Consider the following 16,210-nt stretch of genomic DNA (forward strand, 5'->3'; position numbering starts at 1 on the left):
ATATTTCCCCTTGTATAACACGCCCCAGAGTATAAATATTTTGGGGGGTTCAAAATTAAGAAAATGCACTATGCACTGTCTATGTATAAGACAACCCCTTATTTTAACTTCAAAAATTTAGGGGGGGGGGAAATAGTCTTATACACGGAAAATACAGTAGCTCATACTCCTGCCTCTGATGTGTCAGGGACATTCACCAGAGTTGTTCTAGAGCTGTCTGCTTGAATGGCTATACTTTAGAAGAGGAAGGAAATGAACCCACGTCCTCCTTCATGTGCACGAGATCTACACTTAACCAGTGAACTGTGGCCCCACACTGAGCACACGGCACATGCTTTGCTCTGCAGAGGCAGATGGCGAGCACACCAGGCGCCTGCCCTCTGGGGACCAGGGGAGGGCATTCCCTTCCAGACCCCACCTGACAGAGCGGGGGCAGCAGGAGTCCGGATCTGATGCTCCGTGGGTCCCATCTGCTCCCAGGGACCAGGCCCAGCCCCACTCTCCCCGCTCAGAGCATGTGAGGCTCAGGCAACTGCTTCGCCCACCCCAGGGGCACAACGAGGGCAGGGCTGGAGCTCTCAGGATGTCTCAGGGGGTGACTTATGCTGACCTGAGATTTGCGAAGGTCCCTCAAAGGGAGAGCCAGGAGGAAGGTAGAGGCACAGCCAGCCCAGATCTCCCCCCCAGCTCCCCCCACCCCATGTCACCACCTGTTCCTCACACCACCTTGTCTTCCAGAGCCAAATGATGGGGAGCTCACCTATGAGAACATCCAGGGGCCCAGGACCAGGGGGGAGGAGGAGGAAGAGGAGGAGGAGACCCCCAGGGAACCAGAAGATGCAAGAGGTGAGTCTCTGGTACCCTCCCCACTAGGGGGATGCTGCCAGAGAAGGAAGGAGGGAAGGGAAGGGAAGGGGGGGGGGGACTCTGGAGATGCTTGTTCTCCTCCACCAAATGGAGGCTCCTCACCAGTGCTGGATTAAACCCTGTGGAGGCCCCCAGGTAGTCAAAATCTCGGGGGAGAGGGCCTCTCAAATTATGTCCTAATACTTTTCGTATTTTACCAACCAACCATTTTAACAAACCAATTTTATTATTTTGCCAGGGGCTCCCTAAACAGCATAGGGGCCATAGGCTAGTGTCTATCTAGGCTGCCTACTTAGTGATTTATTATTATTATTATTATTATTATTATTATTATTATTATTATTATTTGCTTTTCTGTTTTATCATATCATCAATGCATAATATGTTACAGTCAGACCCATAATAGTAAGAAAGGGGGGGGGAGAGAAATAATAATAATGTATATAATAATAGATTCAGGTAGGTAGCCGTGTTGGTCTGACGCAGTCGAAATAAATTTTTTAAAAAAACACCTGAAGAAGTGTGCATACACACGAAAAGCTTACACCAGAACAAGCTCAGTTGGTCTATAAGGTGCTACTGGATAATTTTTTATTTGTAAATAATAAATTATAATTTGTAAATAATAATAGCAACATAACTTATCCCTCCAGTTTAATTAACTCTTATAAACCTTAATTTTAAGTCCCTGTCCACTCTTTCTCTGGTTTCCTGTCGGTTGTCTTATTGACTGTGTTTTCTTCTACTACTAAATTATTTTCATTGCCTTACACTCTCCCACTTTGTCACATCCATTGCTGAGCATTCTTTTCTCAGTCTGTTACACTTATTTTCTTGTTAAAATGTTTTTCCATGTATTCTATATATAATGTCCAGTTTCCTTATAAATTCATAGGATCTTTATTTCTTAATCTGTTGTGCTGGCAAGTTCTATATATTCTTCTCTTGATGGTACGGCATCTGTTCTCCACTTTCGTGCTACCAGAATTTGGGCAGCTGTAGTCACATCCATAGAGTAGCTTGATTTTGTTTTTTTGTTTTTTTAAATAATTTTTATTAACTGGCCAATCACATCAAATTAAATCACATCACATAGATTCCAAATTACAAAGCCAAATTTTTAAATTTTGTTGGGGAAACCCATACTTCAAGATCCAAAGGGGGATTCAGATCATCTTCTTATTACTGCGTTAATGTCCAAATCAGTCCCAATCAGTCCAAACAAAATTCATAATTCTATTCAGTCTTATCTTGGTGTTTCCACATCATATCTTGTTCATATAATTTCTATTTTTCCTTTACGATCTCTTCTGTTAGTCTCCTTAAACTGATAAGCAAAATAATAATCCTGTGTGGATTTCCCGTTCCTCCACTAAGTCCAGATGGTTTCCATATATCTCCTTTGTAGATAACATCGCTCTTTCCATCATAAATTTGGCATTTTTCGCTCTTGAGTCCCACCGAGACGTATGTAAACAACTCTATTTCTCTCTTTCTCCTCCCAGACCCAAGAGCTCCAACAATGCCTCCCAAAATGGCGACGGCATTTTTAACTGCGTCATTCCAAAACTCTTAGCTTTCCAGCTTCGTCTTGAAACATTGCTTTGGTTCGAAAGTTTATCTCCACACAGTCTTAAATCCACACCTTAAGTCCTTAGTTCCTGACTCATTAGGGGAGGGGATTCTTGTTAAATCACATAAGAAAAAGGAAGACAGGTTTTTCCCCCCTCCCCCCTCAGTCATACCGTATCTTGACGTATCTTCTCATATTTTATTCTTGTCTTGTTATCAGAGATCTCTTCTGTCAGCAGTCTTTACTCCCCTTTTTCCTTGAAGCATGTGCAATTTATCTCGTCCAAATTGTTTCTTTTGAAGATGCTTGCAACTAGCGGCGCGAATCAGGGACGGCGTCCAGGAGTGCCAGAATCCCACAGGAGGGCTTTGTGCCTAGTGCCCCCACCCCCACAAATTCGGGGGTGGTATAGGGCACAGCAGGCAAGGGCCGTCCCCCCCACCATCCTGGGGGGGTTAAGGAGGCTAATTACCCCCATCATAGCCTCCAAATTACCTCGTGTGGGTCGGAGAGATGTTATTGTCAGCCATCTTCCGATGCGTCACCTAGTGGCCCCCCGAGTAGCTTGATTTTGGGGGGATTTATATTGTTATTCCACTGAGTGCTCACTGGAAGGACAGATCGTGAAGTTGAGGCTCCAATACTTTGGCCACCTCATGAGAAGAGAAGACTCCCTGGAAAAGACCCTGATGCCTGATGTTGGGAAAGATGGAGGGCACAAGGAGAAGGGGACAACAGGGGATGAGATGGTTGGACAGTGTTCTCGAAGCTACCAACATGAGTTTGACCAAATTGCGGGAGGCAGTGGAAGACAGGAGTGCCTGGCGTGCTCTGGTCCAGGGGGTCACGAAGAGTCAGACACAACTAAATGACTAAACAACCATATTGTTATTATTCCCAGAAGGAAAGCTTCTGGATTTTTAGGAAAAGTTCTTTTAAACATTTTCTTAAATTTGTTACAAACCACCTCCCATAATTATTTTATTATTCTACAAGACCACCATGAGTGATAAAATGTGCCAATTGTTTCTTTACATTTCTAGCATAGGCCACTTTTAGTTCTAAACACTTTTAGTTCTAAACATTTTAGCTTGTTTACTTGGCATCAAGTACCACCTGTGGATCATTTTTAAACAGTTTAAACTAGCAGTTTAAATTTAAATTTATTTTCCACAAATGTTCCCACAGGTTCAGATCAATATTTTGACCCACATCTTGTGCCCATTTGATCACAGACGATTTCACAATTTTTTATTTAGTTTCCCAATCTAATAATATCCTATACATTTGAGGGGGGAAATTTAACTCTAGATCTTAATATTTCTTTTTCGAATTATGATGGTTTTTCTGCAAATCCCCATTTCTTATTCACCTTACATTTTGAATTGATTTGATAATAGTTTAGCTAGTCTGAAACAAATTCTTTAATCTCTTTATTTTCCTGAAAAGTATAACAAATCATTATAGGTACCGCAGTTACCACTCATATATTTCCTTGTCTCAGCTTCTATTGGGGATAACCACCTTGGCGTTTTGTTTTCAATTTTGTTTTATTTTATTTTTTTGTATTTTCCCCACACCCTAATTAAGTTTTTTCTAATAACATGGTTGGCAAAGCTTTTACGTATTCCTGCTTTGCCATACCAGATACAAGCATGCCAGTCATGTTTGACATCATGACCCTCCAAATCTAGCAGCTGTGTGTTTTCCAGCAGTATCCAGTCTTTTATCCGACACAGTCAGGCAGCTTCAAAATACAATTCCAAATCTGGGAGTGCAAAACCTCAGCTTTAAAAGTAGGGGCCACATTTTATTCCACATGTTGCAGGAAAGGAGCAGGTTGTTTCAGGATGATGACTGTTTTTATGCAATATTGTGCTATTCTGAAGTGCCCTGCTCTTTACAGAACTCTTCTATGTAAACAAGTGAGCAAAGGAGCCTTTCAGCTTGCCACTGATTTGCAGGTGACATTTAGGTTTGCACAGATTACGGGACTCTGGCACCCAACTGCAGCAAATCCATTTTTTTAAAGGATCAGACTTTAAAAGGGAAAGAAATCCTGTACAACCTGCAAGAATCTGAGTTTTCTTGGTTTGGAAAGTGATGGGGAAATGGATTCAAAAGTATGGGGTGGCAAACAAATGACTAAGGGCAAGCAATCACAAACAATGCAGAACAAATGCTTTACCTCTACCTAAATGCTGAATAAATAAGTTCACCTAACTTTGGCACAAGTAAATACTCAACCAACAGACTGCCTGGAGTCGCCCAAGCCAGTTTCCCTTTCCACCACTTTGCTTAGCAAATCAGCACGTCTTGAGACCACTGACATTTAAGATGCAAAGTCTGCATTTTATTTTCCTTATTTACTGTAAGTGGAACTTTTTTTATCAAGCAAATATGACTCATTCTGGTGTTTTGCAGAAGTAAGAAAACGGCATAGATAAGAAAGGTTCTTCATTTATCTGAGAAACTTAAAATACAAGTTCAAGATGATGAAAGGGGTATTTATCTCAATAGATTTCTGAACTGCCTTGTCTTCTGGACACCCATCTGTCCAGCTGGTTTTGTCTGCTCCAATAATGAATAATAAGCCAAGCAATAATATTCCACATGCATGTGACTTTCAGCATTCAGAGTTTTGCTTAGAAGGACCTTGTAAAGTCAGGCAGTCCGAGTATTGTGCCAGGTATCCAATCACCATCAAATCCACAGGCCCCAGGCTGAAGTCCTCCACGCAGCCCCTTGTCCTCCACATCCATTACAGCACTGCCATCAAGGATCCTTCAGAGTCCAGAGTCCTGCTCTTCTGGTCATTCCACCAGCACAAGCATTTCTGCTTGCCAGACTGAACGACTCTCCCCGCTCTCCTCCCTTTGCATATTGTCCTGGGCTTCTCCTGACCACCCAGAGCTGAATTGGGGAGCCCAGGGAGAGGTGAGGAAGGGGGGTCCCAATACAGTCGCTGGAACCCTTGCACCTCAGTGTTGCGTTCGTGGAATCTGGGCCTCTCCCTTTGCTTCCAACATTCAGTCTGCACCACCAAGTCTTCTCGCTTCTCTTCCCTGGGCAACATGAAGACAGCCAAGAAGATGGAGTGAAAATATTTGAGTTATTGAAATATACTCAGAGTCGAGGGTGGACTTCATGCTCTTTATTCAGCTCATAGTGGTGAGGAGGAATAGAAGTTCCCCCAGAAGGTCTGCTTTATATACATTATTTACACAATGGGCCCCACATGATTGGCTAATTCCAGGATTCTCCTGTAGGCCAATCAGGCTGCGGATTCACTTCCACCAGGAGCTGGATTGGGTGGCTCCTGTGGACCAATCAGACTGCTGCATTCTGGGTCCTATTATTCTAGGACCAATCAGACTGCTGCATTTTGGATCCTATTCAACTCAGTACATAACAGTTATCATCATGGATGCTTGAAAGGTGGGGATCTCTGCCTTTTAGGGGGAGAGCTGTATTCTGAGACTAATCATTTTCCTGCTTGGGATCTAGATTCCAGACATCTTCCATACAAGCAAGAATCACAGCGTTTTGGAGCACAGAGTGTTTGGGAACCCAGCCCAGCATTGTCTCCACGGGCTGGCAGCAGCCCTCCACGGTTTCAGACTGGGGCCTCTCTCATCCCCCCCTGGAGATGCCACCAGGGACTGAGCCTGGCACCTTCTGCATGCAGAGCAGCTGTTCTGCCACTCAGCTAATTCTCTTCCCAGTTCCCAGTACAGAACAATGACTGGATGGGCCAAACTCCCCAGAGGGTGAGGCTTGTCTGCACCCAGTTCAAAACATGCTCACTCCTCGACAACTATTCATTCAGCATTTTCAGGAAGGCCTTCCCAGCGAGGGGCACTGAAGGCAGGATCCATCCCTGCACGAGTGCACCTTCTTGCCTCCTTCCCATGCACAGCACAGACACACAGTCCTGAACATGCCTCGGAGTGCCAGCTGTTACAGGGACCAGGGGCAAGTGGCCATTTCCCAACTGCAACCGGGCAACTGCAACTGGGCTAAAAGCGGTCAGGAAGAACCCCCAGCTGATCCCAGTGAGTTTCTCTTGCAGAGTCAGACCGTCGGACCTGGTACGCCATCCTGGCATTGTTGGCCACCTGCCTCTTCCTTCTTGCCACCGCCATAGGACTGGGGGTCCGATGTGAGTAGCGGGTGCCCCCTGCCCAAATCCATCACCCTGGGAAAAGCCAATCAACTGGGGGGATCACAGTTGGCTCACAGCTTGCCCTCTCTGCCCTGGGCTCTGGGCATGAAAAGGTGCATTTGAATAATGTCGTTCATGATGGTCACCTTGCAGGGGTGTGGTCCCCTGGGAAAAAGCCACCAAAGGAGACCAGCTGCTTTGGCTGCTCTTGGTGGTCCTGCTGGGGAAGAGCCCAACCTGGTGTCCCTCCCCCCTTCCCCTCTGCAGATGGGCAGGTCTCCCAGCAACTCCAGAGGGAATCCCAAAACCATGCAGAGCAGAGCAATCTCCTGGCCCAGAGACTCAGCACCTTGGAGGAGAGCCTGTCCGGTTCTCAGGAGCTGCTCCACAAGGCTGAAAGAGATCTCCGTCTCACCCGGAAGGCCCTGGAGGAGAGCTGGAGGGATGGGAACAGGACACAGCGGCAGCTGGGAGACCAAGTGAGGCAAGCAGACCGCAACCTGACGCATCTGAAGCGGGAGAAGGAGCAAGTCGAGAGAGCGCTGGGCCAAGCCACCTCCTGCCAGCAGATGGGTAGGTCTGTGGTGTGGGAATGTTCAGGGAGGCAGGAGAGGATATATTGTTTGTTAATATCCTTCCTAACTTGGGCTAGCAAGTTCCTTTACTTGGCAGAGTTTTACACTCCCCTTTTAAACGCACAGCGGGTAGCTGGTTGCAGGCTCGTGTAAGCCTCTCACTGTTAGGTTCCTAGTAAGTCCCCTTATATCCCTCTTAAAAGAATAAACATGCCACAATCTTGTGTAAAGTATATAAAATAAGTTTACTCACACATTCAGTTCACAGATGGATCCCTGAAGACAGACTTAGTTATAGATATATACATGTGGGTCTATCCCATATGGGGATAATCCCACTGTCCTCTGTTGGCTGAAAGCCAACAGGACATTTCTAGCTAAAAAGCTGCTCCAACAACGGAGGAAGTCAAAGAGAGAGTGTGTGGCAGCATGCCTCGCCCTTTTGTTACCTGGGCAGGTAAGGTCACGCCCACCACTAGTACACATGCAAAGGAAGTATGTCCCAGCCCAGGAGGAAACAGGAAGTTTTCGACTGGCTGGACCAAACATTCCCCCACATGTCCACTCTAGGAAAACAAGGGATGTTGTGTTTGACTGCTATCTATGTATCACATCCCACATGGGGGGCTGGGGGAGCCCTGACGCTCTTCATTGCTTAGACAGATGAGCATTTATTTCAGGGGTGTGGTCTGTTGATGGGCTGGGAGGGGGCTCTGTTGGTGCCACTCTATGGCAACTGCGCCACACCCTCGGGCCCCATCTCTGCGCTCAGTGTGATCCACTCACCGCATCCCAGGAACATACAAAATGAAACTGAAACTCTCACACAGCCTCTGGGGCGCATCTCCTAGGTCCCATGTTGCTTTCTGTGCCCAGCAGCCACCATGCTGGGTGACCTTGGGCTGGTCACACTTCTCTGAAGTCTCTCAGAGTGTTTGTTGTGGGGGAGGAAGGGAAAGGAGAATGTTAGCCACTTTGAGACTCCTTCGGGTAGTGATAAAGCGGGATATCAAATCCAAACCCTTCTTCTTCTTGGCTCCTCCGATTGACCTGGAGCACCCCAGCGATCTACCTGTCTATCGCAGTTGACCAGTTGGACATTACTGCTCTATAATATCGCATGAACTGGACGTCGCACAGATTCTCTTCTGCAAAGCCACAAAAAAGATTTGTTGCTGAAGAGTGCCAAATCGGAATCTGCCAGGACAACAACAACAACAACAACAACAACAACAAAATATTTATACCCCACCCACTCTGGGTGGCTCCCATCATCATCATCATCATCAGCGATAAAACATGAAACATTTAAAAAATCCCTAAACAAGGCTGCCTTCAGATGTCTTCTTATTGTCAGATAGTTTTTTATTATGAATCTCACCCCCCAAATGGTGATACCCTGGAGGGGCACACAGGCTCTCAGCAGATTGGCAGGACAAGTCTGTGTCCCACCAGGGCTTGGCTGCCACCCTGAGGCCACCTGCCAGTCTCAGCCGCTCAGAAGCTGAAAGCTGCTCTCTTGACCTTCTCTCCCCCAGGCTGCTGTCCCCATGGATGGAAGATCTTCAGGTGGAAATGCCTGTGGGTTTCACCTTCGTCAGAAAGGAAGAGCTGGGGAAACAGCAAGAAAGCCTGCCAAGCCAGATCGTCTCAGCTGCTTCTTTTAAAGCCCTGGAGCGCAAGGGAATTATGGGATGGTGTAATAGCAAGGGATGAGGAGGTAATAACTGTAGGGTACAAGTAGCTCCAACATAATGCAAGGGGGTGGAGCGTGGGCAGAGGATGTTGAGTCCAGAGTCAAGCCTTACTGGCCAGTAAGAGAAACCCAGAAGCAGGTTATTCTCCTGTTCCACCCAAAATGAAACCCATTGATTTCACACTGCTGGGGACCCAAACCATAGAATAGGAAGTCAAAATCACAGAAGTGGAAGCAATGAGAATGCAGCGATGTGCAGCGTTGTCCAGTTCACACACGGCTGTGAGCAATGGTTCCTGGCTTGCTGTGAACAGTTTCTTCTGAACCGAGACAGGTATGTTTCACCTGCCCTGAAGAAACCCATATCAGCTGGCAAATGGAGACCCAGGTCCAGACATTGCGCTCAGCTTGGCTTCCTCTCCTGTTGCTCCTCCAAGGGAGCAGTGAAGCAGGAATGATCCGGCATGCTGCTCATTCATGGTCAGCCATTACCCACAACTTGCTCTGATGATGGGCAAAATGGACCAGGGGGAGCTCCTAGGGATAGGCCACCCCCCCCACCTGCAGAGCATATCCAGGGGTCTACAAGGAAGGATATTCAGCACTAGGGGTGGGGAACCCGTTTGGCTCCACCTGACCTCACAACGTCCCTGCAAGGCACTGCTAAGCAAAGGTTTCCTCCTCCATTTTAGCCAGCCTTTCAGTGAAAACCCAACCCTGAATCAGGAAGGACCTTGCATGTAAACCTGCCAAAGTGAGCAGCGTTTAAGCCACACTTGAGGAAAGGGGCATTTTGGCTGATAGGAAGAAAGGAAGGGGAGGGGAAGTCTCAGACACTAGAAAATGAAATGAGAGCAGGACAAATGCAGTCAAGGGGAGGGGAAACAGCAGCTCCTTAGGACCCCAGGGTTATTTATTTATTTATGTATTCATTCATTCGTTCGTTCGTTCGTTCATTCATTCCCCCATCCATCTGGCTGGGTTTCCCCAGCCACTCTGGGCAGCTTTCAACAGAGCATTAAAAACATAATAAAACTTCAAACATTAAAAACTTCCTTAAACAGGACTGCCTTCAGATGTCTTTTAAAAGTAAAATAGTTGTTTATTTCCTTGACATCTGATGGGAGAGCGTTCCACAGGGTGGGTGCCACTACAAAGAAGGCCCTCTGCCTGGTTCCCTGTAGCTTTGCTTCTCGCAGTGAGGGAACCGCCAGAAGGCCCTCAGTGTCCAGGCTGAACGATGGGGGTGGAGACACTCCTTCAGGTATACTTACAGCCCGTTGTCCAAATAACTCACTCATCCATCACAATTCTGACTCCACTCATTGGCTAAAAACACTCTTTTTGCTCCTAGACTCATACTCAACAGCCAAATGAATACTGGATTGGACTAAAAGAAACATGGTCTGAAATGAAGAAGGATTGGGTTTTCACTTGGGTTGATGGCACCCCCTATGAAGGGTAAGTGCACCAGAGAAGGTCCTTTTGGATGACTACAGGATAGGAAGAATCCAATCCCCCCAGAAGGCAAAAGCACAATAGCTCAGGTAGAATTTCCACAGCCTCTCAGGAAAAGAACCATCAGGGCCAAGAGGGTGGCACAAAGACCCCGTCAGAGAAGAAAAAGGATCATAAACTTTGGCAAAAGAAGCAGGCAATACAAAGCAAGAGAGATGAATTACACTGAGCACATTTTTGAAAACAGAGGGCTGTATCCAACTCAGCTTTAATCAAAGCAGAGCCATCAGAAGGAACAGACCTGGGTTAATCCTGCCATCCCTTTCAGTGGGGTATCAGTCTCCCTCCAGGTCCAAAACAGCCCAAGGTCACTCTCAAGGGGAATCCAGACAAGATCCAAAGAGGCAGGGGAGAGGCTGCCCCAGACCCCTCAGCCAGACCCACCGGCCGGCCCTCCTCCTCCTCCTGAGTCTCATTGTGGCCCTTGCATGACTCTGCAGGGAGGAGGATGGGGACCAGAGGAGCCTTTGTTTCCCTTGCCTGCCTCTGGCTCCACCTGCTGTGCACATCTCAGCATCATCTAGCTCTTATCATCCACTTTCCTCCCCACAAGTATTTCAGTCTGTATACAAGGAGCCATTTCCCTGTTTAGACCAGTAGGCGTCCCCTTCTGTGTTCCTCCCTGCCTTCTAATTTTGGGATTCTGTGATGCCGAAAGCTGAGGATGCACCTTGTGTTTTTAAAGTCTTTCCCAGCTCAGGAAATGCACAGAAACTCCCAGCCAGGCAACTGTAAATTCTCAGCACAGACTTTTTAGATTGTGGCACAATATCTGCCATAAAAATTCCAGACCTGTTCCATGGGATTCTGCTTGATCCCCCAGTTCCCTGGTCTGTGGGGTGTTGGGTTTGTCCCCTGAAGACTCCCTGTCCAGAACTAGGTCTGAGCTGGGCAGGAGGAGGACAGAGGCAGCTTCCCCTCTGAATCCCAGGGGCCGGGGAGCCTGAGCAGGGAGAGGCTGCCCTCAGGTGCTGCCTGGTGGCTTCCCAAGAGGTGCCTGCTTGGCCACTCTGAGACAGCAGGCGGACTTAGATCAGGCTTAGATCCAGCAAGGCATTTGGTGGGTGTTTGTGTTGGGGGGTGTTGCTCTCCAGCAGACATCATACACCCCTGTGATAGGAATTTTGAGGTCTTAGATATATGTTAAATGTTCATAAGTGTACCAAGCAAACACGTACATAAATATATAAACCACATGTCTGAAAACCCCACAGAAAAAAGTCCTGAACAAATTGACCTCAATTATTTCTCTGCAAGGTCAAAGTGGGAAATCTCACCATTGTCTCTTTCCTCACAAATCCTGTCTTAAGGGCACATTTAAGATATGAATAGGGTGTGAGCCTGTGACCTGGCTCAGGAACTAAGTACTTATCATTACAAAAGAGTGGCCAGGCTCCCCAGGGTATCCAATCAAGTAAGCATTAACAGGTAACCTGCCAGACAGGAGATAAACAATGACAGGAGATAAATAAGGCACTCAGATTTCTGTTGTAGACCGCCCTTTCTGTGATGTATGGAATGATGTTTCTGGGGGTGGTCTTGGACTCCACGACGGGCAATTTCAAATGTCTATATAAGGGCGGGCACACCTGGGTTCTGGGTCCGGTTTCTACCAGAGACCCCTCCCTGTTTGTGACATATGTATGATGTATCTATGATGGATGCATGATGTTTCCTCAGAGGAGAAAGGGAAAGCTTATAAAAAAGGAAGCATCCCTTTGTTCAGGGCTTCTTCCTGCTTCTCCCATGTGGTGGGTGGGAGTCCTGTTGCAACAGCCTTTGATTAAAGACCAGGCCTGCAGGCTGCTGTTTTGCTTCTATACTCCTGGCTGGTGTCTTTGTTTGAGCCCCAGGATTTCCCTTTAGCATGTGCATGCAGCAGCCTAGGGACCCCCAACTCATTTCTCACCTGCCACTTCTCCACAATAAGTTGCAATGTACGTTTCTACAGCTGTAGATTTCTGCAGTTGGTTGCCCATGTGGGGTTACAACCAGCCCTGGAGATTTGGGTGCCGCTAACAGTAGAGGGAGCAGCCCATTGTGCAGAGAGAGAGAACTAGGGTGGATTTTGTCCCTTGAGTTCTTTCATAAATTGCTTTTTGAACCTTTCAGAAGTAGAACATTTAATCAGAGATCGTATTTTCTGTTTGGAACACTGAAGAGTGGAATCATCTCAGTAGATATTGAAGAAACGCCACATCCGTACATTTGCGAGAAGGTAGCCAGCCCTGAGCAACCATTTCCTGATTGAGAGGTAAGAGATGAATTGGGGGAGGCAGAGTTGCTCCAGCCCCTCAATCATTTTGGCTGCTGTTTTCTGAACCTTTTCCACCTCAGCAATATCCATTTTCAGGTGTGGCAACTACAACTGTGTTCCACATGCAGTCACTGCACCAGATTTGTATCATGGCAGTTTCATGACATTAGCAGTTTCGTTTTCAATTCCTTTCCTAATGACTCCCGGCAGAGATTTTGCCTTTTTCGTGGCCACGGCACACGTGGTCTGCATCTTCAACAAGCTCTCTGCTGTGACCCCAAGGTCTCGCTCCTGGTCCAGTTCAGACAACCACCAGCTTGTACATGAAATCAGAATTTTCTGCCTCAAAGTGCATCACTTGACCCTGGCTTGCACTGAACGGCGTTCGCCATTTCCCCTCCCATTCGCGCAGTTTGGACAGGTCTCCTTGCCGCTCTTCACAGCTCTTTCAACAACCCTGAACAGCTTCCTGTCATTAGCAGACTTGGTCACCTCACTGCTAACTTTGGATCAGTTATGAGCAAGCTGGAAACCACAGGTCCCAATCCTCGATCCTTGGGGGGCTTCTTTCCAATTCTTAAAAGGTAAAGGTAAAGGTACCCCTGCCCGTACGGGGCCAGTCTTGACAGACTCTAGGGTTGTGCGCTCATCTCACTCTAGAGGCCGCGAGCCAGCGCTGTCCGAAGACACTTCCGGGTCACGTGGCCAGCGTGACGAAGCTGCTCTGGCGAACCGGCACCAGTGCAGCACACGGAAACACCGTTTACCTTCCCGCCAGTAAGCGGTCCCTATTTTATCTACTTGCACCCGGGGGTGCTTTCGAACTGCTAGGTTGGCAGGCGCTGGGACCGAGCGATGGGAGCGCACCCCGCCACGGGGATTCAAACCGCCGACCTTTTGATCGGCAAGTCCTAGGCGCTGAGGCCTTTACCCACAGCGCCACCCGCGTTCCAATTCTTACCATTTGCATTTATTCCTACTCTTTGCTTCCTGCAACTCAGCCCCCCCCCCCCACTTCCTATCACATGTCAAGGAAATAAAGAACTGAGAGACCTTTATCTCATTATACATGATAAAGCTATTCTTAGCCATCTCACCCCTTGCTTTTTCCTGTAAGACCAATTGCAGTCATTAACAGGTTTACCACACCTACCAGCCAATCACCCATCCCCACCACCCTTCTGAGTAATACCCCTCCCCACCTTCTCACTATATAGAAGGATCTGGCAACTTCTGTTTCAGTGTATCTGAAGAAGTGTGCATGCACACGAAAGCTCATACCAAGAACAAACTTAGTTGGTCTCTAAGGTGCTACTGGAAGGAATTTTTTTATTTTGTTTTGACTTTTAGAAGACATCTAAAGGCAGCCCTGTTTAGGGAAGTTTTTAATGTCTGAAGTTTTATTCTGTTTTTAGTGTTCTGTTGGGAGCCGCCCGGAATGGCTGGGGAAACCCAGTCAGATGGGCAGGGTATAAATAATAAAATGATGATGATGATGTTTGTCCCACAATATTCAAGTCACGGGTCCAGAAGGTAGGGATTTTTGCTTCTTTTCCTCCTGCTGCTTTTTCTGGGAAAATCCACTCTTTACTGCTGAATGGGAACAAATGTCAACCCACAGAAAACCCATTTTGTTCTTCTCATGAATGTATTTCTAATATTGTGTTGGGGTCCGTTGTTGTTTGCTTAGCTAGCCACCTAGGAAATGTTCCTCATGGGCATCCATTTAATGTTTGGAATTTGCAGAGGCCACTGCTGGTCCTAGCCGCACAAATCGGGACGTCTCAGGACCTTGAACTGGTGGACCTAGCCCTGACTCCGAAGAAGGGACGGCGCCTCTGGAGCTGCTGTGGCCTCAGAGATCTGCTGGAACAACTGGACATGAGAAGGGGTCACTTTCCTTCATTAATGTAAATCTCCCCATGGATGAGCTAATCCCAGGTGCAAGGTCAGCCAAGCCAGTTGCTATGATGACAGCCCAGTGCCCCAACTATATTTGTAATTAATGCATGTCAGCTCAGGAGTGTCAGTCTGTGAGTCTGCAGTTAGTCTGTCTGTCTGGGTGTCTGTTATTTGTGTCGCTTGCCCAATGCTGCATCTCGAATGGCTCAACTTGGAGCAACGGAGATCATTTGTACTTGTAGGTGTATCTGTATCTGCAAAAGCCTACCAGCTGTATCAACATTTGGAACTGTTTGACTGAGCCTTATCTTCTGCAACAGTAAACTATCTGAAACTTTCTCGGCTGCTGCACGGTGACTGGTCCTGGGAGCATATTCCACTGTGTGGGGATCTCACCTGAGATTCCCAACAAGCTCACCTGTCCACATGGGGAGGGGCATCCCTTGTTCACGCTCCTTGGCAGCACCACCATCACGTTTGCAAGGCCGAGAGAGGCCGAGAGAGGCAGCCACCTTGGGCTGCGGATGGGTGGGTGTGTCTGGATTGGGCCAGCCTGTGTGAGCTGCCTGCCCAGAGCCTCTTGGCATGCTGCCATCAGGTGCAGGACAGGATGTGGCCCCACAGGAAGCACCAAAGTCCAATCCAGCTGTTGGTCCCATCAGATCTTGGGCATGGAAGGAGGTGCCATCTCATCCTCAGGCAGCAAAATTCCTTGAAGAGCCCTAATCTTAACACAGGCCTTGACATCGGGACACTGGACCAGCCTGGTCACACCTGGTGGCCATCCCTGCTGGCTGGGTTTTCCCAGCTACTCTGGGCAGCTTCCAACAAAAGATTAAAAATACATTAAACCATCAGTCATTAAAAGCTTCCCTAAATAGGGCTGCCTTCAGATGTCTTCTAAAAGTCAGATATTGTTTATTTCTTTGACATCTGGTGGGATGGTGTTCCACAGGGCGGGTGCCACTACTGAGAAGGCCCTCTGCCTCACTTCTCGCAGTGAGGGAACCGCCAGAAGGCCCTCAGTGCTGGATCTCAGTGTCCGGGCTGAACGATGGGGGTGGAGATGCTCCTTCAGGTATACAGGTCCGAGGCTGTTTAGGGCTTTAAAGGTCAGCACCAACACTTTGAATTGTGCTTGGAAACGTACTGGGAGCCAGTGTAGATCTTTCAAGACCGGTGTTATGTGGTCCCGGCAGCCACTCCCAGTCACCAGTCTGGCTGCCGCATTCTGGATTAGTTGCAGTTTCTGGGTCACCTTTAAAGGTAGCCCCACGTAGAGCACATTGCAGTAGTCCAAACGAGAGATAACTAGAGCATGCACCACTCTGGAGAGACAGTCTGTGGGCAGATAGGGTCTCATCCTGCGTACCAGATGGAGCTGGTAGACAGTTGCCCTGGACACAGAATTGACCTGTGCCTCCATGGACAGCTGTGAGTCCAGAATGACTCCCAGGCTGCACACCTGGTCCTTCAGGGGCACAGTTGCCCCATTCAGGACCAGGGAGTCCCCCACACCCGCCAGACTCCTGTCCCCCCAAAACAGTACTTCTGTCTTGTCAGGATTCAACCTCAATCTGTTAGCTGCCATCCATCCTCCAACCGCCTCCAGACCATAGCTGTCAACTTACAGATTTGAAAATAAGGGACCAGCAGC

At 47.7% G+C, this 16,210-nt stretch overlaps 1 protein-coding gene across 4 annotated transcripts; it reads left to right on the forward strand.

Annotated features, from left to right (window-relative positions):
* The first annotated feature begins 322 nt into the window (after positions 1-322).
* On the forward strand, positions 323-14,891 carry LOC310744419 (B-cell differentiation antigen CD72-like). Of its 4 annotated transcripts, none has more exons than XM_083575798.1 (8): positions 323-653; positions 739-846; positions 6,513-6,602; positions 6,873-7,178; positions 8,719-8,900; positions 10,231-10,337; positions 12,507-12,648; positions 14,273-14,891. In XM_083575798.1, exons 1-7 carry the CDS (start codon positions 332-334, stop codon positions 12,643-12,645), a joined length of 1,254 nt encoding a protein of 417 aa, XP_083431924.1. In that variant the 5' UTR covers positions 323-331; the 3' UTR covers positions 12,646-12,648; positions 14,273-14,891. The 4 variants fall into 4 exon arrangements, with proteins under 4 accessions (XP_083431924.1, XP_083431926.1, XP_083431925.1 ...); XM_083575800.1 differs by having other exon boundaries at positions 14,342-14,891; XM_083575799.1 differs by having other exon boundaries at positions 14,398-14,891.
* Positions 14,892-16,210: the final 1,319 nt, after the last annotated feature.

Source organism: Podarcis filfolensis (genome assembly GCF_964270895.1).
Source record: "Podarcis filfolensis genome assembly, chromosome: 11".
Lineage (NCBI taxonomy): Eukaryota > Metazoa > Chordata > Lepidosauria > Squamata > Lacertidae > Podarcis > Podarcis filfolensis.